This window comes from Bos mutus, chromosome X (genome assembly GCF_027580195.1).
Source record: "Bos mutus isolate GX-2022 chromosome X, NWIPB_WYAK_1.1, whole genome shotgun sequence".
In the NCBI taxonomy this organism is placed as follows: Eukaryota; Metazoa; Chordata; class Mammalia; order Artiodactyla; family Bovidae; genus Bos; species Bos mutus.
This window is the reverse complement of record NC_091646.1, coordinates 21,115,982-21,138,287: the sequence shown is the minus strand read 5'-3', so window position 1 is coordinate 21,138,287 and position 22,306 is coordinate 21,115,982. Positions and strand designations below refer to the sequence as shown.

Below are 22,306 nucleotides of genomic sequence, written 5' to 3'. Positions count from 1 at the left end.
ACAACAAAACCAGAGAAAGTCCTAGATATATTTTTACTATTTTTACGATCATTCTTTCTTTCTTTTTTTTTTTAAAAAAAAGAATTTGAAGTCCTCTATTGTTCCTTTAATTTTCACTTTTATAACCTATTACTTTGTAAAAAAAAAAAAAGACCCTATTTTTTCTTTCTTCAGCAAACTTCATATATATATATATTTTTTATAATTTTTTGACCTTGTCTATTTTTTTTTCTTCTTTTCTTTAACATTGTATTTTTTGAAATTCCAAACTCTACTCTAGATTTTTAATTTTAGCTTTTTGGTATATGTTAGCAATTTTGTACCTATAGTTTTTTTTTATAATTTCTGTGACTTTTTTTTCTGTTTCTTTCTCTTCTTCTTTTATATAACATTGTATATCTGAAATTCCAAACTCTACTCTAGATTTTTAATTTATGCTTTTTGGTATTTGATATCAATTTTGTACCTGTATTTTCTTTATAATTTTCACGACCTTGTTTGTTTTTCTTTGTTCGTTTTTTCTCTTTCTTTTCCTTCTTCTTTTCTTTAACATCGTGTTTTTGAAATTCCAAACTCTACTCTAGATTTTTAATTTTAGCTTTTTGGTATATGTTAGCAATTTTGTACCTATAGTTTTTTTTTTTATAATTTCTGTGACTTTTTTTTTCTCTGTTTCTTTCTCTTCTTCTTTTATATAACATTGTATATCTGAAATTCCAAACTCTACTCTAGATTTTTAATTTATGCTTTTTGGTATTTGATATCAATTTTGTACCTGTATTTTCTTTATAATTTTTAAATTTTGTTTGTTTTTGTTTGTTTGTTTTCTCTCTTTATTTTTTTCTTCTTCCTTTTTTTAACATAGTATTTTTGAAATTCCAAACTCTACTCTAGATTTTTAATTTTTGCTTTTTGGTATTAGTTATCAATTTTGTACCTGTATTTTCTTTATAATTTTCAACGACCTTGTTTGTTTTTCTTTGTTCGTTTTTCTCTTTCTTTTCCTTCTTCTTTTCTTTAACATCGTGTTTTTGAAATTCCAAACTCTACTCTAGATTTTTAATTTTTGCTTTTATGTATTTGTTACCAATTTTGTACCTTTAAGAACCCAATCTTCAGTACCCATTTTTCACTAGGGAGCGAGATTACTGGCTTGACTGCTCTCTCTCCCTTTGGACTCTCCTTTTTCTCCACCAGGTCGCCTGTGTCTCCTTCCTAACCCCTCTCTACTCTACCCAACTCTGTGAATTTCTGTGTGTTCCAGACGGTGGAGAACACTTAGGGAACTGATTACTGGCTGGATCTGTCTCCCTCCTTTTCATTCCCCCCTTTTATCCTTCTGACCACCTCTGTCTCCTTCCTCCTTCTTCTCTTCTCTGTATAACTCCGTGAACATCTCTGAGTGGTCCAGTTGTGGAGTGCACATAAGGAAGTGACTACTGGCTAGCCCACTCTCTCCACTATTGATTCCACCTCATCTCATTTGGGTCACCTCTAACTCCCTCCTCCCTCTTCTCTTCTCCATGTAACACTGTGAACCTCTCTGAGTGACCCTCACAGTAGAGAAACTTTTCATCTTTAACGTAGATGTTTTATCAATGGTGCTGTATAGAAGGAGAAGTTTTGAAACTACTGTAAAAATAAGACCGATAACTGGAAGCAGGAGGCTTAGGTCCAAACCCTGACTCCAGGGAACTCCAGACTCCAAGGAACATTAATTGACAGGAGCTCATCAAACGCCTCCACACCGACACTGAAACCAAGCACCACACAAGGGCCAACAAGTTCCAGGGCAAGACATACCAAGCAAATTCTCCAGCAACAAAGGAACACAGCCCTGAGCTTCAAGATACAGGCTGCCCAAAGTCACCCCAAAACCATAGACATCTCATAACTCATTACTGGACATTTCATTGCACTCCAGAGAGAAGAAATATAGCTCCACCCACCAGAACACCGACACAAGCTTCCCTAACCAAGAAACCTTGACAAACCACCTATACAAACCCACACACAGTGATGAAACGCCACAATAAAGAGAACTCCACAAACTGCCAGAATACAGAAAGGACACCCCAAACTCAGCAATTTAAACAAGATGAAGAGACAGAGAAATACCCAGCAGATAAAGGAACAGGATAAATGCCCACAAAACCAAACCAAAGAGGAAAAGATAGGGAATCTACCTGATAAAGAATTCCGAATAATGATAGTGAAATTGATTCAAAATCTGGAAATCAAAATGGAATCACAGATAAATAGCCTGGAGACAAGGATTGAGAAGATGCAAGAAAGGTTTAACAAGGACCTAGAAGAAATAAAAAAGAGTCAATATACAATGAATAATGCAATAAATGAAAAACACTCTGGAGGCAACAAATAGTAGAATAACAGAGGCAGAAGATAGGATTAGTGAATTAGAAGATAGAATGGTAGAAATAAATGAATCAGAGAGGATAAAAGAAAAACGAATTAAAAGAAATGAGGACAATCTCAGAGACCTCCAGGACAATATTAAATGCTACAACATTCGAATCATAGGGGTTCCAGAAGAAGAAGACAAAAAGAAAGACCATGAGAAAATACTTGAGGAGATAATAGTTGAAAACTTCCCTAAAATGGGGAAGGAAATAATCACCCAAGTCCAAGAAACTCAGAGAGTCCCAAACAGGATAAACCCAAGGCAAAACACCCCAAGACACATATTAATCAAATTAACAAAGATCAAACACAAAGAACAAATATTAAAAGCAGCAAGGGAAAAACAACAAATAACACACAAGGGAATTCCCATAAGGATAACAGCTGATCTTTCAATGGAAACTCTTCAAGCCAGGAGGGAATGGCAAGACATACTTAAAATGATGAAAGAAAATAACCTACAGCCCAGATTATTGTACCCAGCAAGGATCTCATTCAAGTATGAAGGAGAAATCAAAAGATTTTCAGACAAGCAAAAGCTGAGAGAATTCTGCACCACCAAACCAGCCCTCCAACAAATACTAAAGGATATTCTCTAGACAGGAAACACAAAAACAGTGTATAAACTCAAACCCAAAACAATAAAGTAAATGGCAACGGGATCATACTTATCAGTAATTACCTTAAACGTAAATGGGTTGAATGCCCCCAACCAAAAGACAAAGACTGGCTGAATGGATACAAAAACAAGACCCCTACATATGTTGTCTACAAGAGACCCACCTCAAAACAGGGGACACATACAGACTGAAAGTGAAGGGCTGGAAGAAGATTTTCCATGCAAATAGGGACCAAAAGAAAGCAGGAGTAGCAATACTTATATCAGATAAAATAGACTTTAAAACAAAGGCTGTGAAAAGAGACAAAGATTGTCACTACATAATGATCAAAGGATCAATCCAAGAAGAAGATATAACAATTATAAATATACATGCACCGAACACGGGAGCACCGCAGTATGTAAGACAAATGCTAACAAGTATGAAAGGAGACATTAACAATAACACAATAATAGTGGGAGACTTTAATACCCCACTCACACCTATGGATAGATCAACTAAACAGAAAATTAACAAGGAAACACAAACGTTAAACGATACAATAGACCAGTTAGACCTAATTGATATCTATAGGACATTTCATCCCAAAACAATGAATTTCACCTTTTTCTCAAGCGCACATGGAACCTTCTCCAGGATAGATCACATCCTGGGCCATAAAGCTAGCCTTGGTAAATTCAAAAAAATAGAAATCATTCCAAGCATCTTTTCTGACCACAATGCAGTAAGATTAGATCTCAATTACAGGAGAAAAACTTAAAAATTCCAACATATGGAGGCTGAACAACACACTGCTGAATAACCAACAAATCACAGAAGAAATCAAAAAAGAAATCAAAATATGCATAGAAACGAATGAAAATGAAAACACAACAACCCAAAACCTGTGGGACATGGTAAAAGCAGTCCTAAGGGGAAAGTTCATAGCAATACAGGCACACCTCAAGAAACAAGAAAAAGTCAAATAAATAACCTAACTCTATACCTAAAGCAACTAGAAAAGGAAGAAATGAAGAACCCCAGGGTTAGTAGAAGGAAAGAAATCTTAAAAATTAGAACAGAAATAAATGCAAAAAGAAACAAAAGAGACCATAGCAAAAATCAACAAAGCCAAAAGCTGGTTCTTTGAAAGGATAAATAAAATTGACAAACCATTAGCCAGACTCATCAAGAAACAAAGGGAAAAAATCAAATCAACAAAATTAGAAACGAAAATGGAGAGATCACAACAGACAACACAGAAATACAAAGGATCATAAGAGACTACTATCAACAATTATATGCCAATAAAATGGACAACGTGGAAGAAATGGACAAATTCTTAGAAAAGTACAACTTTCCAAAACTTGACCAGGAAGAAATAGAAAATCTTAACAGACCCATCACAAGCATGGAAATTGAAACTGTAATCAAAAATCTTCCAGCAAACAAAAGCCCCAGTCCAGACGGCTTCACAGCTGAATTCTGCCAAAAATTTAGAGAAGAGCTAACACCTATCCTACTCAAACTCTTCCAGAAAATTGCAGAGGAAGGTAAACTTCCAAACTCATTCTATGAGGCCACCATCACCCTAATACCAAAACCTGACAAAGATCCCACAAAAAAAGAAAACTACAGGCCAATATCACTGATGAACATAGATGCAAAAATCCTTAACAAAATTCTAGCAATCAGAATCCAACAACACATTAAAAAGATCATACACCATGACCAAGTGAGCTTTATCCCAGGGATGCAAGGATTCTTCAATATTCGCAAATCAATCAATGTAATACACCACATTAACAAATTGAAAAATAAAAACCATCTGATTATCTCAATAGATGCAGAGAAAGCCTTTGACAAAATTCAACATCCATTTATGATAAAAACTCTCCAGAAAGCAGGAATAGAAGGAACATACCTCAACATAATAAAAGCTATATATGACAAACCCACAGCAAACATTATCCTCAATGGTGAAAAATTGAAAGCATTTCCTCTAAAGTCAGGAACAAGACAAGGGTGCCCACTTTCACCATTACTATTCAACATAGTTTTGGAAGTTTTGGCCACAGCAATCAGAGCATAAAAAGAAATAAAAGGAATCCAAATTGGAAAAGAAGAAGTAAAACTCTCACTATTTGCAGATGACATGATCCTCTACATAGAAAACCCTAAAGACTCCACTAGAAAATTAGTAGAACTAATCAATGACTATAGTAAAGTTGCAGGATATAAAATCAACACACAGAAATCCCTTGCATTCCTATACACTAATAATGAGAAAACAGAGAAATTAAGGAAACAATTCCATTCACCATTGCAATGGAAAGAATAAAATACTTAGGAATACATCTACCTAAAGAAACTAAAGACCTATATATAGAAAACTATAAAACACTGGTGAAAGAAATCAAAGAGGACACTAACAGATGGAGAAATATACCATGTTCATGGATTGGAAGAATCAATATAGTGAAAATGAGTATACTACCCAAAGCAATTTATAGATTCAATGCAATCCCTATCAAGCTACCAACAGTATTCTTCACAGAGCTAGAACAAATAATTTCACAATTTGTATGGAAATACAAAAAACCTCGAATAGCCAAAGCGATCTTGAGAAAGAAGAATGGAACTGGAGGAATCAACCTACCTGACTTCAGGCTCTACTACAAAGCCACAGTTATCAAGACAGTATGGTACTGGCACAAAGACAGAAATATAGATCAATGGAACAAAATAGAAAGCCCAGAGATAAATCCACGCACATATGGACACCTTATCTTTGACAAAGGAGGCAAGAATATACAATGGATTAAAGACAATCTCTTTAACAAGTGGTGCTGGGAAATCTGGTCAACCACTTGTAAAACAATGAAACTAGATCACTTTCTAACACCATACACAAAAATAAACTCAAAATGGATTAAAGATCTAAACGTAAGACCAGAAACTATAAAACTCCTAGAGGAGAACATAGGCAAAACACTCTCTGACATACATCACAGCAGGATCCTCTATGACCCACCTCCCAGAATATTGGAAATAAAAAGCAAAAATAAACAAATGGGACCTAATTAACCTTAAAAGCTTCTGCACATCAAAGGAAACTATTAGCAAGGTGAAGAGACAGCCTTCAGAATGGGAGAAAATAATAGCAAATGAAGCAACTGACAAACAGCTAATCTCAAAAATATACAAGCAACTCCTACAGCTCAACTCCAGAAAATAAATGACCCAATCAAAAAATGGGCCAAAGAACTAAATAGACATTTCTCCAAAGAAGACATACAGATGGCTAACAAACACATGAAAAGATGCTCAACATCACTCATTATCAGAGAAATGCAAATCAAAACCACTATGAGGTACCATTTCACACCAGTCAGAATGGCTGCGATCCAAAAGTCTACAAATAATAAATGCTGGAGAGGGTGTGGAGAAAAAGGAACCCTCTTACACTGTTGGTGGGAATGCAAACTAGTACAGCCACTATGGAGAACAGTGTGGAGATTCCTTCAAAAACTGGAAATAGAACTGCCTTATGATCCAGCAATCCCACTGCTGGGCATACACACTGAGGAAACCAGAAGGGAAAGAGACACGTGTACCCCAATGTTCATCGCAGCACTGTTTATAATAGCCAGGACATGGAAGCAACCTAGATGCCCATCAGCAGATGAATGGATAAGAAAGCTGTGGTACATATACACAATGGAGTATTACTCAACCATTAAAAAGAATACATTTGAATCAGTTCTAATGAGGTGGATGAAACTGGAGCCTATTATACAGAGTGAAGTAAGCCAGAAGGAAAAACACCAATACAGTATAATAACACATATATATGGAATTTAGAAAGATGGTAACAATAACCCTGTATGCAGAGACAGCAAAGAGACACTGATGTATAGAACAGTCTTATGGACTCTATGGGAGAGGGAGAGGGTGGGAAGATTTGGGAGAATGGCATTGAAACATGTAAAATATCATGTATGAAACGAGATGCCAGTCCAGGTTCGATGCACGATACTGGATGCTTGGGGCTAGTGCACTGGGACGACCCAGAGGGATGGTATGGGGAGGGAGGAGAGAGGAGGGTTCAGGATGGGGAACACATGTATACCTGTGGCAGATTCATTTTGATATTTAGCAAAACTAATACGATTATGTAAAGTTAAAAAAAAAAACTTTAAGGGTAACTAAAAATATTTGCTTCATTTAAAGTGGGATTTGAGACATCAGACATATAGAAATGTTTATGATATTGCACATAGCAGTCATTTAGACCAGTTAACTAGGAGGAGAGCCAATCTGCTAAAAACAGATAAGATTTTATTTAGAACATTTGTTGATGAATGAAATTTCAAGTCTGACTTGCATGAAGGTGTTTATTGCATGAGTAGGTTATTTAAACAATCTGATCACATGTACCACAGCCTTGTTTAACTTAGTGAAACTATGAGCCATGCTATGTAGGGCCACCCAAGATGGACAGGTCATGGTGGAGAGTTCTGACAGAACGTCCACTGGAGAAGAGAATGGCAAACCACTTTATTATTCTTGCCTTGAGACCCCCATGAACAGTATGAAAAAGCAAAAAGATAGGACACTGAAAGATGAACTCTTCAGGTTCCATGGGGTTGCAGAGTCAGACACTACTGAGCAACTGAACTGAACTGAGGTAATTTTGTAGTACTTTAATATTTATAATATTCATTTTCACTGAATCTTTACATCTAACTAGGTCCAAGTTTATTTTTTTTAGCTTAAGGAGAGGTGCATTTTAATCAGCACACATACTACCCACTTTATGTTTTGCATCTTGTAATAACCTTTAAAACAGTCCATAAGGTAGATAATTTCTACATATTTTATGGAAATAGCAACTTCTAGTAAGCCTTTAAGTAGTTTCCCCAGGTTTAACCAATTGAAAAATGGAAGAATCTAGATGCATAAGATTCCAGGTACTGTACACTTATATATCACAGTGCCTATAGCTATGGGTTCAGCAGAGAATTCCTTGTTTACATGGAAATATTGAAACTGATAGTATCCGGGATAGTTGGTGTCAGTTTATAAAGCCTCTTTTTTCAATTTTGTTGATTTTAAGCAGGATCATCTGTTCATTAAGTTGAGCAGCTTTCACAGCTGGACACAGCCATGAAATTATATTCCAAGATTCATATATAAAGTGACTTTTCTGGGAAGAAAGTCTGTACATTTAATCAAATTATCCAAAGAGGGCAATTATCAGTGCCCACTATCCAAGATTCCCTGGGGAAAGAATGCCATGGAGCCTAGGCTCTTGCAAATAGGGAAGAAGAATGATCATTTAGTTGGGATGGTGCTATAAGGGAAGTCAGTCCATTCTCAAACTTGGTTTGCAACATAGGGGAGTTGTTCTAGACCTAGTTGTTGGAGCCAATAGGCAGTGGTAACGGTGGACTGATAAATTACTTAGATGAAGGGAGATGATTCTAGATCTTAGAACATGATGTAGACCCTAGATACGAGATTCTAAACTCTGTTTGGTGCAGTGGTATAGGTTGCTAACATAGTCTATGACCATGTCCTCCCTAGAGGATCATTCACTTGAGCTGTATAACATCAATTACTTTTCTAGTGCTTTTCCACTTTCTCACCAAGGTATTCTCATGCAAAGAGTTAGCCATGAGGAAGATCTGAAGACATTGGCCTCCCCACCTCAAGAGATTGATCCAGGCCAACCTAAAACAGTTTATACTTTCAACTCTATGTTTAAAAATGAGAAGGTCTGTCCAAATTTTTATACTTAGTATAAGTATTTTCTTCTTCCAAGGATAAATGTAAATCTCAGGCTTTACTTCTTTTTATTTAAAAGATAAAATATGACATAGTGATTCTTGTGTAAACAAACTGGGAGCCTCCTGGTACAAGAATGTGTTGGTTGAACAGAAATAATAGTTGTTTTTTATTGGACTAAGACTTGGGGGTTTTTATTCTTTTTTAAATTGATATATATTTAATTTACAATGTTGTATTAATTTCAAGTGTACAGCAAAGTGATTCAGTTATACATATGTTCTTTTTCAGATTCTTTTCCATTATAGGTTATTACACTATATTGAGTATAGGTCCCTGTGTTCACAGTGGGTTCTTGTTTCTTACCTATTTTATATATAGTAGTGTGTTAGGATCTGGTGTTTAAATTATAACATTTAATGCTCACAATTGTTCTGTATATGAGTATTACTATCTTCCCTTTAATAAGAAGAAATCAAGGTTGACAGTGGTCAAATGCCTTGCCCTGAGTTACACAGCTAAGAGATAAAGCCAGGATTTGAATCTATATCTTCCTGGCTCCAAAGTCTATATTCTTTCCCACCCCTATAGTAACTCTCTTAATTCCAGATTATACTCTACTTCCTGTTTCTATTATTCAAGCCACTAGTGCTCTATCTAGACAATCACTGAATGTTCCTCTTGAAAAATGAAGTACTAGGGACTTCCTTGGTGGTCCAGTGGTTAGGACTCTGCACTTCCACTGCCGGGGGGTTGAAAGGTTGTTGTTAACCCAGGAAGACACCGAGATTCTTGGCCTCCGGAGGAGAAGAATTCAATCTGGGGCCAGAGACGAGGCTTGATCGCTCAGAGCTTTTGTGTAATACAGTTTTATTAAAGTACAAAGGAAATAGAGAAAGCTTCTGACATAGGCATCAGAAGGGGGCAGGAAGAGTACCCCCCTGCTAGTCTTCAGCTGGATGTTATATAGTCACTGCTGCTGCTGCTAAGTTGCTTCAGTCATGTCCAACTCTGTGCGACCCCATAGACGGCAGCCCACCAGGCTCCCCCATCCCTGGGATTCTCCAGGCAAGAACACTGGAGTGGGTTGCCATTTCCGTCTCCAATGCATGAAAGGGAAAAGTGAAAGTGAAGTCGCTCAGTGGTGTCCGACTTTTCGCAACCCCATGGACTGCAGCCTACCAGGCTCCTCCGCCCATGGGATTTTCCAAGCAAGAGTACTGGAGTGGGGTGCCATTGCCTTCTCCACTAGCAGTCTGTTAATGAAAGAAAGGAATGTCTTAAAACTCAGAATGGCACCAGGCCCCTCATCCATAAAATGTATTTTGGGATAATCTTGGCACCAGAGGATTCATCCTGGGCCATAAAATGATTGACTTGAATCTTGTAGAAGGGTAGATTACCATACAAATAGTTTAATTTACGTAAATTAGGGGAACAATATCTGAGTATAACATAATGATTTGTCAAGTAGGTTCTGAGCCATTAGGTGGAACCGACTTGAAGACAAGAGTCTGGGGTAAATGCATAGTACATTAACATAGCTTAAGACAAACATTTCCATAAGAAAAATGCATTGGTTAACTCAAGGTTTGAGAATAGTTAACTTCGGGTGAGACCAGGTGTCATTATGGCAACACAGTATTTTAAGAGAAACCTTCTTTTAAATTTGTATGAAAAGTGAAAGTGAAGTCGCTCAGTCGTGTCCAACTCTTTGCGACCCCGTGGACTGTAGCCCACCAGGCTTCTCCATCCATGGGATTCTCCAGGCAAGAATACTGGAGTGGGTTACCATTTCCTTCTCCAGGGGATCTTCCCGACCCTGGGATCGAACCCAGGTCTCCCGCGTTGGAGTCAGGCGTTTTAACCTCTAGAGAAGGAAAAAATATCGCTAGTTTGTTTCCTCCTGCCTCTTAAGAGAGAGAAAATGTCTGACACTTGCAGCCTATTTCCTCCGTTTGGAGACCCCTGGCCTTCCTGCCTGTTACCCTGTCAGGGTCAGGTTTGGACCCTGGTTAGGGAACTAAGATCCCACAAGCATGAGGCATGGCCAAAAAGAGAGAGAGAAAAGAGAAATAAAGTACTAGGTGATGTTGCCATGATTGGATTACCCTCATGAATGTCTTATGTGAGAGTGTTTTGTGTGTAAGAGAAAGACATACTGAGTTGATCATTAAATCATGAAAACAAAGAGAATTATATCTGCACTCATAGAAGAGATCACTGATATAGAGGCACAGAACATGCAGCAATCTCTTCTATAACAAAACTAGAGTAAAACCTATTCTACTTCACCCCCAAAATTCTCCTTAATTGGAGTTTTTTTAATCTTCTGTGCCTTAGTTTCCTCAACTTAAACAATGGAGATAACAATCACACCTAACTTACAGGATTTGGTGACGGATTGAGTTAATACATGGAAAGCATTTAAAACAGTACCTGGTAGAGACAAATGTTCAATGAAAATGTTTTCACCCATTATGGGGTATTTTTTTTATGGGAAATGCAAATATGGGAAAGTATTTTTGTCACAGATGTATTCAGATAATGCAAAGGCATATTCTTGGGTTATCCTTTGACGAAAATAACTCTTAGCTAACCTAATGTTCAAGCTGGTTTTAGAAAAGGCAGAGGAACCAGAGATCAAATTGCCAATATCCACTGGATCATCGAAAAAGCAAGAGAGTTCCAGAAAAACATCTATTTCTGCTTTATTGACTATGCCAAAGCCTTTGACTGTGTGGATCACAATAAACTGTGGAAAATTATGAAAGAGATGGGAATACCAGACCACCTGATCTGCCTCTTGAGAAATCTGTATGCAGGTCAGGAAGCAACAGTTAGAAATGGACATAGAACAACAGACTGGTTCCAAATAGGAAAAGGAGTACGTCAAGGCTGTGTATTGTCACCTTGTTTATTTAACTTATATGCAGAGTACATCATGAGAAATGCTGGGCTGGAAGAAACACAAGCTGGAATCAAGATTGCCGGGAGAGATATCAATAACTTCAGATATGCAGATGACACCACTCTTATGGCAGAAAGTGAAGAGGAACTAAAAAGCCTCTTGATGAAAGTGAAAGTGGAGAGTGAAAAAGTTGGCTTAAAGCTCAACATTCAGAAAACGAAGATCATGGCATCTGGTCCCATCACTTCATGGGAAATAGATGGGGAAACAGTGGAAACAGTGTCAGACTTTATTTTTCTGGGCTCCAAAATCACTGCAGATGGTGACTGCAGCCATGAAATTAAAAGACGCTTACTCCTTGGAAGGAAAGTTATGACCAATCTAGACAGCATATTGAAAAGCAGAGACATTACTTTGCCATCAAAGGTCTGTCTAGTCAAGGCTATGGTTTTTCCAGTGGTCATGTATGGATGTGAAAGTTGGACTGTGAAGAAAGCTGAGCGCCGAAGAATTGATGCTTTTGAACTGTGATGTTGGAGAAGACTCTTGAAAGTCCCTTGGACTGCAAGGAGATCCAACCAGTCCATTCTGAAGGAGATCAGCCCTGGGATTTCTTTGGAAGGAATGATGCTAAAGCTGAAGCTCCAATACTTTGGCCACCTCATGCGAAGAGTTGACTCATTGGAAAAGACTCTGATGCTGGGAGGGATTGGGGGCAGGAGGAGAAGGGGACGACAGAGGATGAGATGGCTGGATGGCATCACTGACTCAATGCACATGAGTGTAAGTGAACTCCGGAAGTTGGTGATGGACGGGAGGCCTGGCGTGCTGTGATTCATGGGGTCACAAAGAATCGGACACGACTGAGAGACTGAACTGAACTGAACCTAGTATACCCTTCAATTTCATGTTTTATCTGCCACCAACACTGAAAAATACTCTGAAGACCTGCCCAGCCCCAAAGGTGACATATTTGAATCTCCATAGGTTAGAAATGTGAGGATTTACATTATCAGTACTCTAACTTTCACCATCAACATGTACCATTTAATAAAGTGTTAATCAGTGTGTTAATAGATTTAAAGCACAAAATGACAAAAAAATTTTTCCTTTTTTCCTCCCCAAGAAGAGCTAAAACAAAATGGTGTGTATTTCTCTAAATTTAGGGATAACCATGTATTTATCACTTTGGTTAATGAGAACCACTCATTTCCCAGCATTCTTAATAATCAGAGTTGTACCATGTTTGGCTTTGGCCAACACCTCCTATTTTACCTTCTCCTTATTTCACTTAGACTGGATTGAAATTGGATTGTGTTTTCTTTTTCTTTTTTTTTAATTTTATTTTATTTTTAAACTTTACAATATTGTATTGGTTTTGCCAAATATCGAAATGAATCCGCCACAGGTATACATGTGTTCCCCATCCTGAACCTTCCTCCTCCTCCCTCTCCATACCATCCCTCTGGGTCATCCCAGTGTGTGTGTTAAGTGACAGTAAATCTTTGACCCATGATTAAAACCTCTTTTAATGATATAAATGCATGGCTGTATATGCATGAAGCCTGTGACTGCATTTTATCTTTAATGGAATATGTCCACTGATGTTTTTCAGAAAATGAAGCATGATAAAGCAGTTCAAGTCACAGCAGGGCATCAAAAACAAAGGAAACATCCTGGAGAGCCCAAGGGCCACTCATCATCTAAGAGAAGGCGAAGTATGTCACCACGGCTAAGCAATCAAGGAGAGGGGAACTCTATCTCTCGGGTTTAGTCATGTCAAAAGAAGCTTATAGTTATGTCCTTGAAGGATGGACAGATATGAGCATACTTGCAAGTAGAGGGGCAAGGGACTAGTTAGGTCTAATCATTTGGAGTTGCTGCAAGAGTTAATAAAGCAGCTACCTGAGACAGAAGGAGATGAAGGGCTAAATAAGAGGACAGATCTGCTCACATTCTTCCTGTGCTCACATTTTGTTCATGCTCTAACTAAGTGTAGTCTGGCTCCTTCTTATGGTACTCCAATGAAACAGTGTCAAAGTCACCAGTGTCTGCTACATTTTGGCATTAATTTCTCAGCAGCATGTGATACAGTTGTTCACTCCCTCTTCCATGGAAAATTTTTAGTGTCCCCAGACACCACATTCTCCTAGATTCCTTGCCCTTTTATTAGTGACTTATTTTTTTCCTTCCTTTTCTGTCTTCTTTCCCACCTCTAAGTACTGCAGAGACCCAAAGCTGAATATTGGGCTCCTTTCCCTTCAATCCACCATCTCTGTAGATGATCCCATGCAGTCTTACAGCTTTAAACATGATTCACACTACAAAAATTCTTACTTTTATTCCTCTAGACCACAACTTGCTCCTGAACTTCAGACTCATATACAACTGCCTACATGGTATTTCCATTGAGTATTTATTAATACTAAATATCTAAAATTCAACTGGTTCTACATGTATGATCTTCTGACCTTTTCCCATTTCAAAAATGCTCTACTTTTAGCCATCTGTATCTCAGCTAATAATACCATTCATCAGATGTAATGTACATAAATGTATAACAACCTGTTATCCACAGGTACAGGGGACATGGAAGGGTTTAGAAGTCCTAGTATTTAAAGTTTGCAGATATCCGTAGCATAAGTAGTCCCACCATGGCCTAGGTCAGGCCACCAATGTGAGGTCACTGAACTAGAATCAGGAAAGGTTGGCCACACTCCATTCTTGCAAGCAGTTGCTTAATACCTGCACACACTTGGTCTATCCAGTAGTTCAGACTAAAATATTCGGATTCACTCGAGATTCTTATTCTTCTATTATTCTTTCACTTATATTGCTTAGCAAGTTCAGCAATTGGATACTAAGTATAAATCTCACATCCCACCATTACTCTCCATTCCTCTGATCTATGCTGCCATCGTGTCACCAAGATACTCCAGTAGTTTATTTTTCTACTTTCCAACTTTTTCATCTACCTCATTTTCTGACTTGCAGCCAGAGTGATCATATCAACACAGAAATCAGATCACACCACATCCATGCTGAAAATGCCTCATTACCTTTCCTTGGCACTCAGAGCACAATATGAGCTCCTGACTCTGGTCCACCAACTCAGCACAACCTGGGCCCAACATCCTCTCCTAACACGTGTCATCTGTATGGGCACAGGCCAGCTCTCCCTCCTCCTCCAGCCTCTGCCCAAAGGACACCTGCTCAGAAGGGATCTGCCTGACCTCGTGATCCACTGGGGCTCCCCCTCCTGCTCTCTGTCCCCTCCCTGCTTGCTTCTCCCCAAACACGAATTTGAACTGTAATTATTTTGTTGGATCATAGTACACTTCCTGCCTGGCCTTCCCATGAGCACAGACATTCCATAAGGGTGGGGATTGTTTCTTTGTGTGCTGTTGGAGGCTGCCCCCAGCTCCTGGCATGGTGCCCAGCACAGAGGACGATGAGTCAATGGAGGAGAGGTGTCAGACCTGGAGTAAAAAGAAATTCACTTTTCTGAGACAGAAAAGATGGATGAGGAGGATCATGTACTGACAGGGATTTGAGGTGATAGACTGTGGATATCAGACATCTTGACATCGAGTGAGACTTTCAGCTTTTCAACTCATACAGAGCATTGAGGAGACATTAAATCATGAGTGCCAGGGCTCTATGAATGTTTGCATAGTAGTTGAACTGTTCAGATACATTACTGTATGTATTGAGAGTGTCAAGAGAGAAGAAGTGGTCTGTTGTATGCTCCTTGCTCAGTCCTATTTTGGGGATCTATTTCCACTTGGAACATCCTCTTGCTTTATGAAATAATTTCTTCAAAACTTCAGTGCACAGGGATGTCCCTGTGGGGGTGGTAAGATGCATCTAACTCACAGCTCAATCTCTTAATTTGGTTTGCAGCTGCTACTGTCACTCACGATGTTCATGAGGAGAAGATGGAAAATAATCAAACTCCACCTGGGGGCTTCTTTTCAAAATCTGCTTCATCAGAGCTTATGAATACGGCAGGAGATGGTATCCCACTCAACCAAGTGGATTCCCTGTCTGATGATTTCACTAGTCTCAAGAAAGATGGGCCGATTCTCAAACCTAGGAATAATGCACTCATAGGAGGAACCAAGAACTGCAGTGTCTCTGCAGGTGGCTCCAAAGCCGCAGCAATGTCTTCAAAGGGAACTGTGCCAAATAAATTGCAGATTAGTCCTGCTATGGCACAGAAAATTAATGATGATATAAAATATGAATTAATGAAAGAAGTTCGGAAGTTTGGACGAAGTAAGTAGTGAAAGAATATCTATTAATAAAACCATAGGAAGTTTCTCAATTTAGAGTAAACTGAACCTACATCTTGAACTCATCTTTTGATTGAATTGGGTTTTTACATAATTTACGATAGTTTGCCTAAAAATTCCTAATACCCCTGTTAGTTTTTTTTGTTTTGCATGGTTAATGTTTACAGTAGTTTCCTTAGTAGAGATGTACAGGTGTTATAATTCATCACTGGAAAGGCATGTGTAACACTGTGAAATAGAGTGTAACATTGTAGCCCATGAAGAATGGTTGCTGAAGTGGTAGATGCACTATTCTCATCTCTTTAGAAATACTTATTTTTTTTAATATCTTCAGATTTTGCAAGAATTTTCACTCTGTTTGAAGAAGTACAAGGACCTCTTTCAGTCAAGAAAAATTTTGTTGAATTTACCATCAAGGAAGCTGCAAGGTGAGTATAAAAAAGAACTTCTCAACTTTTTTAATGCAGTTCTGCCCAATGCTGAACAGGGGCAGGAACAGGCCTTGTTTATGCCAAACTCTGGCCCTCAATTACACCTTATGCTATTTCCATAGGTATTAGATGACTATTATTTTAGTCTAACTCATCCACAGAGCCTTCAAAGCTCACTATAGTCTGGAGTGGGCCTGGGCCCTTGATTGCCTCTCTTGGTATTTTCCTAGACCGTATCTTTCTATTAGGATATGTTTTGTGTTCCCATGTAGATTTCAAGGTCTATTTTCTATTTATTACTGTGCCTTACACATCATAGATGCTTAAATATCTTCTGGTTAATTCAATGCCTCTTTATTTTCAGGTTTAAAAGAGTAGTCTTAATTCAGCAACTTGAAAAGGTCCTAGAAAAAGTTGAATCCGACTGCTTGAGCAAAAATAGTCAATCACAAGAAAAATAGATAACCGTGTTCTTGCAAAGAACAATGAGAAGCAAGTACACATATTCTATGCTGCATGGTGGGATGAGATGCTGCTGAAGCTTCTTAAAATATTGTTGTCAAGAAAACTGCCCTTCTAGAGGCTAAGAGAAAAAGCAGTGGAGCCTTTCAATTTTACGGTTCTCTGTCAGTAAAAGCTGGGCTATTGCCCTAAGAATTTCCTGTGAAAGTATAGCTTGTTGTCTGTCTTTGTTCTCCTACCTGAGGAGGGGGATGTTATTAACACATTAAGCTAAATGTACAGTCCTGGGAGCAGGTCCAATAGTTGTAGCTGGTAGTCATAACTGCTCTCTTTCACTACTCATTTCTTATTCCTTTTGCCCAGAGGCAGCCCTACAGTTGGTCATGGTTCTTTGCCTTGTAGGATGATTAAATCTTAATTGTTGAAGGGTCTGGGCTAGATGTCCTGCCTTCAGTGGGTTATCGTTTTCCATAAACTTTAATCAGAAGATGTGAGAGTAAGTCAGCTCTTTAGCAATGTTGGGTATACTCCTCTTTAGCCCCTTGTATATAGTAGTTCCTTGTATAGTAGGAACCCCCAAACCCTTTGACTGTCAGGTTCCACTACCCAAGCCTGTAGGGGATCCCCTTCTTCACCTCTTGATGGAAAGGGATGAGGGGACCAAAATGGCTAGCTGACAGTTTGAATTCCACATCAATGTCATCACTGTTGTATTCCTTAGTGGACTAAGATCTCTGGTTCACTAAAACAAAGTAACAGGGATGGGAAGCATTTTAGGGATAAGTAGTGAGAGGAGGCACTTCCATCTCCACCCCTTGATTTCAAGACCTATGAATCGACTATGGCAGAAAAAACAAACTGCTTTCTAGAATTACTTCAAGCATAATCTCCATCCCTGCCACCTTGGCCACTTGGTTCTTGAGCCCACTGGATTATGACCTGAATGCTGGATAAGGAAGCTGATTGAGGTCTAGATGATGAATACCTATCCATCAGATTATTAAAATTCTGCTCTGGTAAGCTTATTTATGGAGAATTCTCACAAGACACAAGTATCTTCATATCATGTATCCATTTGGACAGGTGCATCCATGTACTTTTCCCCTGGACCTCCTTGTCCCAAATGTTCAACTATGTATCCTCAAAGCCCTCGACCTCTCGGCCAATGAAATGGACGTGACCTAGGCATAGCTATGCACTCATACTTGTGGCCATCTCTCCTGGCAGAAGGAACGACAGGTGCACTGCTCAAAGTTCTTCCCTGGGAGGATTACCCTTCACCATGTCCTTCCAGGCTGTCCCGAAGTGGACTGGACTGATGCAGCTGTCCTCTTCTGGCTTGAGTAGTAGGCAGGATTCTCAATGTGCCCTTCAAGATTCCAGTCTTCTGGTTATTTAATCAATCTCTAACATGAGTGCTTCTGTGGTGGGATTTTTTTTTAATGCAAAATAAGGTTTATTTTTTGGTGCTGAAAGAAAAACAAGCAAAATAACAGTATTTCTACATTGAGGTGAAAGCAATGTTTACACTATCTTAGCAATGAAATATATTCCAAAAGAAAGTATGTTTCATGAAGATCCCAAAGTACAGGTGAATCTTAACACAACAGTACAGGAATCTGTAATACTGAAGATGACTCTCTTCTACAGGATGTTTAACAAACATATTTTAAAAATTATAAAGGCAGTGAAGCAATCCCTTTTAAATAACTGTGTCAAGAGTGATATGGCTTTTTCCATTAATACTCTAACAATCGCATTTTAATATTTTTACTGCTATGACAATTTTATTTAACGCATAAATTCTGCTGTACTGATAAACATTGTAATTAAACTTAAAAGCTTTTGTAGAGCAAAGGAAATCATAGACAAAATAAAAAGACAACCTATGGAATGGAAGAGAATATTTGCAAATGATGCAACTGCTGCTAGGTCAATTCAGTCGTGTCCAACTCTGTGCGACCCCATAGACGGCAGCCCACCAGGCTCCCCCGTCCCTGGGATTCTCCAGGCAAGAACACTGGAGTGGGTTGTCATTTCCTTCTCCAATGCATGAAAGTGAAAACTGAAAGGGAAGTCGCTCAGTCGTGTCCGACTCTTTGCGACCCCAGGGACTGCAGCCTACCAGGCTCCTCCATCCATGGGATTTTCCAGGCAAGAGTAATGGAGTGGGGTGCCATTGCCTTCTCCACGATGCAACTGATAGGGATTAATTTACAAAATATATAACAGTTAATACAGCTCAATACCACCCCTAAAATACCCAATCCAATAAAAAACTGGACTGATGATCTTAATAGACATTTCTCCAAAGAAGACATACAGGTGGCCAACACACACATGAAAAGATGTTCAATGTCTCCAACTATTGGAGAAATGCAAATCAAAACTATGATGAGGTTATCACCCCACACCAGTCAGAATGGCCATCATCAAAAAGTCTACAAAAACAATTCTGAAGAGGGTGTAGAGAAAAGGGAACCCTCCTACACTGTTGGTGGGAATGTAAATTGGTGCAGCTACTATGGAAAACAGTATGGAAGTTCCTTATAAAATGAACAGTCAGGCTACCATATGATTTAGTAATCTCACTCCTGGGCATATATCTGAAGAAAACCATACTTCAAAAAGACACATGCACCCCAATGTTTATTTATAATAGCTGAGACATGGAAGCCCTAGAGGAGGGCATGGTAACCCACTCCAGTATTCTTGTCTGGAGAATTCCATGGACAGAGGAGCTTGGTAGGTTACAGTCCATAGGATCACAAAGAGTCAGACATGACTGAAGTGACTTAGCTCACACACAAGACATGGAAGCAACCTAATCTGTCCATCTACAGATAAATGGATAAAGAAGATGTGGTATGTATATATGTATATATATACAATATTCCATTATCTATATATTTATAATAATGGAATATTATTCAGCCATAAAAATGAAATAATGCCATTTGCAGCATCATGAATGGGCCTAGAGATTATCATATATCATACTAAGTGAAGTAAGCCAGACAAAGACAAATATCATGTTTTATCACTTATATGTGGAATCTAAAAATAAGATATAAATGAACTTATTTACAAAACAAATAGACATCAAAAACAAACTAACGGTTACCAAAGTGATAGTGGTGGCAGGGGAGCAGGAGGGTATAAATTAGGAGTTTGGGATTAACATATACACACTACTATATATAAAATAATAAGCAACAAGGACCTACTGTATAGCACAGGGAACTCTATTCAATATCTTGCAATAACCTATAATGGAAAAGAATCTGAAAAAGAATGTGTGTGTGTGTGTGTGTGTGTGTGTGGAGTGAAGACACTGGGGTATAAGTCTGGCTTCAGCTGACAACCAGTTCTCCTGACCTTGGGCAATGACATGAACCCTGAAGGACTTAAGTGTAAATCATGGCCCTGACTCAAGAGATACTTCCGGGGTGAGGTGAGCATGAAGGTGAGAAGCCACAGCCCATCCCGGCACGTCTTATTAATATGTTCTCAGTCACCGTTCTCCCAGGCCTTGGTGCTGCATATAGGAAATGGTCATGACCCAGTACCTAGGAAAGGCAGCAAGGCCTGGGACAGAGAGTTCAGGTGGGTCATTCACTGATGATTAGTGATCTAATTTGGGGGACAGAGAAAACAGATTCTATAAATAGTGATCTAACTTGGGGGACAGAGAAAACAGATTCTATGAGCCAGAGATTAACTGAATGAGAGAAGTTTCACCAAGCCTGACAGGACAGCAGTTACTGAGAGTCATCAGAGCTGAAGGGCTGAGGCAGATGACACCTAGATCCTCCCTCCCCTGGGTACCCCTGTCAGGGAAGGAAGGTGAGCAGAGCGTGTGATGTATCCAGGGTCACATGACAAACACGGACCAATGGGATGCTGTGGACCAGGGAAGCCTAAGCCTGCAGTCTGAGGGCAGCACGGAGGAGAGGAAGAAGCTTGAGCTCAGGACAGAGCTGCGCAATGAGTCATAGATCCAGGGAAACCCTGATGTGCTCATGCTCTGGGCTACTTAGCTAACCTCTTAATGTTTCCACATCCTCTTCTGTGATCTGAGGGTCATGACAGCATTGACCTGTTAGGCTTATTGTGAGGATTTACAAAATAGCTCATTTAATGTTTATTAGATATTTTCAAAATACCAGGCACTTATCTAGGTGTGAAATCACAGTGAACCAACACTCCCTCATGGATCTTACTTTCCAGTTGGGAGATAAAGACACCAGACAACCAGAGCTTCTGTCAAATGCTCTGAAAAAAGTTGAAGTCAGGTGAAGAGGAGGAAAACAAGTGAATGGTACTGTGAATTTGGTAGTCAGGGGAGGCCTTTCTGAGGAGACACCTAAGCTGAGAAAGGAGGAAAGTGCTTGAGTTCTGCCAGGCTCAGGTTTCTTCAAAGTATCCTCTTTGCCAAGGTCAGAGCAAAGGAAAAGATATGTGTCTTAATTAAATCGTCATGGGGAGTTCCAGCTCATATATGTGGGGTTCAGCCTGGCTGTGACCTTTCTTCATGAATGTCTGAGCTGCTTCAGCATCAGATGAAGAGACAACAGTTTTATGGAGATGGCTGAACAAGCTCCTACCATTGCATAAGTCAGTCCTCTGTGATGAATCCATACAACACATGTGTGCGTGTGCACGCACACACACAGACACACGCACACACCTCCTACTGGTTCTCCTTTTCTAGCTGAAGCCTGACTTATAGATTTTGGTATTGAAAGAGGTTCTAGAGAACACATATTAAGGGTGAATTCTCTGAGATTGTTCTGTGTTTCTGGAATTCCTTCTTTAATCAGATTAAAGTCATTAGTAACTTTTATACTGAGTTTTAAAGGGGACTGGTAGTACATTGCAATAAGTAGCAAAGGGGTTTCTCAAATTACCATATTTGGATACCTATAATCAAGTGCCTATGAAAGGCAAAGGTACAAGTGAGCAAGTAGATGCTATTTGTGACCATTTCAATCAAAATAAGGAGTGTAATGGAGATGACTGGCTGCTTCTAAATCTGCTGGATATTTTAGGGAAGAAAATAATATGCTCAGGTCCTTAAAGTCTCCTTTGAAGATCTACATAAAGGACCCAAAAGTTTCTACTAACTACTATAATCTCTCGTAGCCCCAGGGCCAAAAGGTGGGAAAACCAAACCCAAAGTCTAATGCTATGGTTGGCTGAACTACAACACAAACTGAATTCTCAAGTTCTCAAGATCTCCTCTGTTAATCTTAGGGCACTAGTTAGAAATGAATGGGACCCCGAAAAGTGGAATGGGACACAGGCACAGACTCTGATGAAACTGGGTACTTGGAACCACTAAATTCTGTGAGGTAATTTGCCAGTAGAAGCAAAACTTCTGTCAGAGGTGACTTT

The 22,306-nt window shown here is 39.0% G+C and overlaps 1 protein-coding gene across 1 annotated transcript; it reads left to right on the top strand.

The window, feature by feature from the left end:
* Positions 1 to 13,315: 13,315 nt before the first annotated feature.
* Positions 13,316 to 16,908, top strand: LOC106701256 (integrator complex subunit 6-like). The gene is made up of 4 exons (XM_014480908.2): positions 13,316 to 13,439; positions 15,625 to 15,999; positions 16,351 to 16,444; positions 16,812 to 16,908. The coding sequence occupies exons 1-4, from the start codon at positions 13,316 to 13,318 to the stop codon at positions 16,906 to 16,908; spliced, it is 690 nt and encodes a 229-aa protein (XP_014336394.2).
* The last annotated feature ends 5,398 nt before the right edge of the window (positions 16,909 to 22,306 follow it).

What these genes read in the sequence shown, in the direction of transcription:
- LOC106701256 (XM_014480908.2), top strand. Translation starts at nt 13,316, where the DNA reads ATGTCCACTGATGTTTTTCAGAAAATGAAGCATGATAAAGCAGTTCAA. An exon ending in AGTTCGGAAGTTTGGACGAA is followed by an intron (nt 16,000 to 16,350) that starts GTAAGTAGTGAA and finishes TAATATCTTCAG; the next exon opens with ATTTTGCAAGAATTTTCACT. An exon ending in ACCATCAAGGAAGCTGCAAG is followed by an intron (nt 16,445 to 16,811) that starts GTGAGTATAAAA and finishes CTTTATTTTCAG; the next exon opens with GTTTAAAAGAGTAGTCTTAA.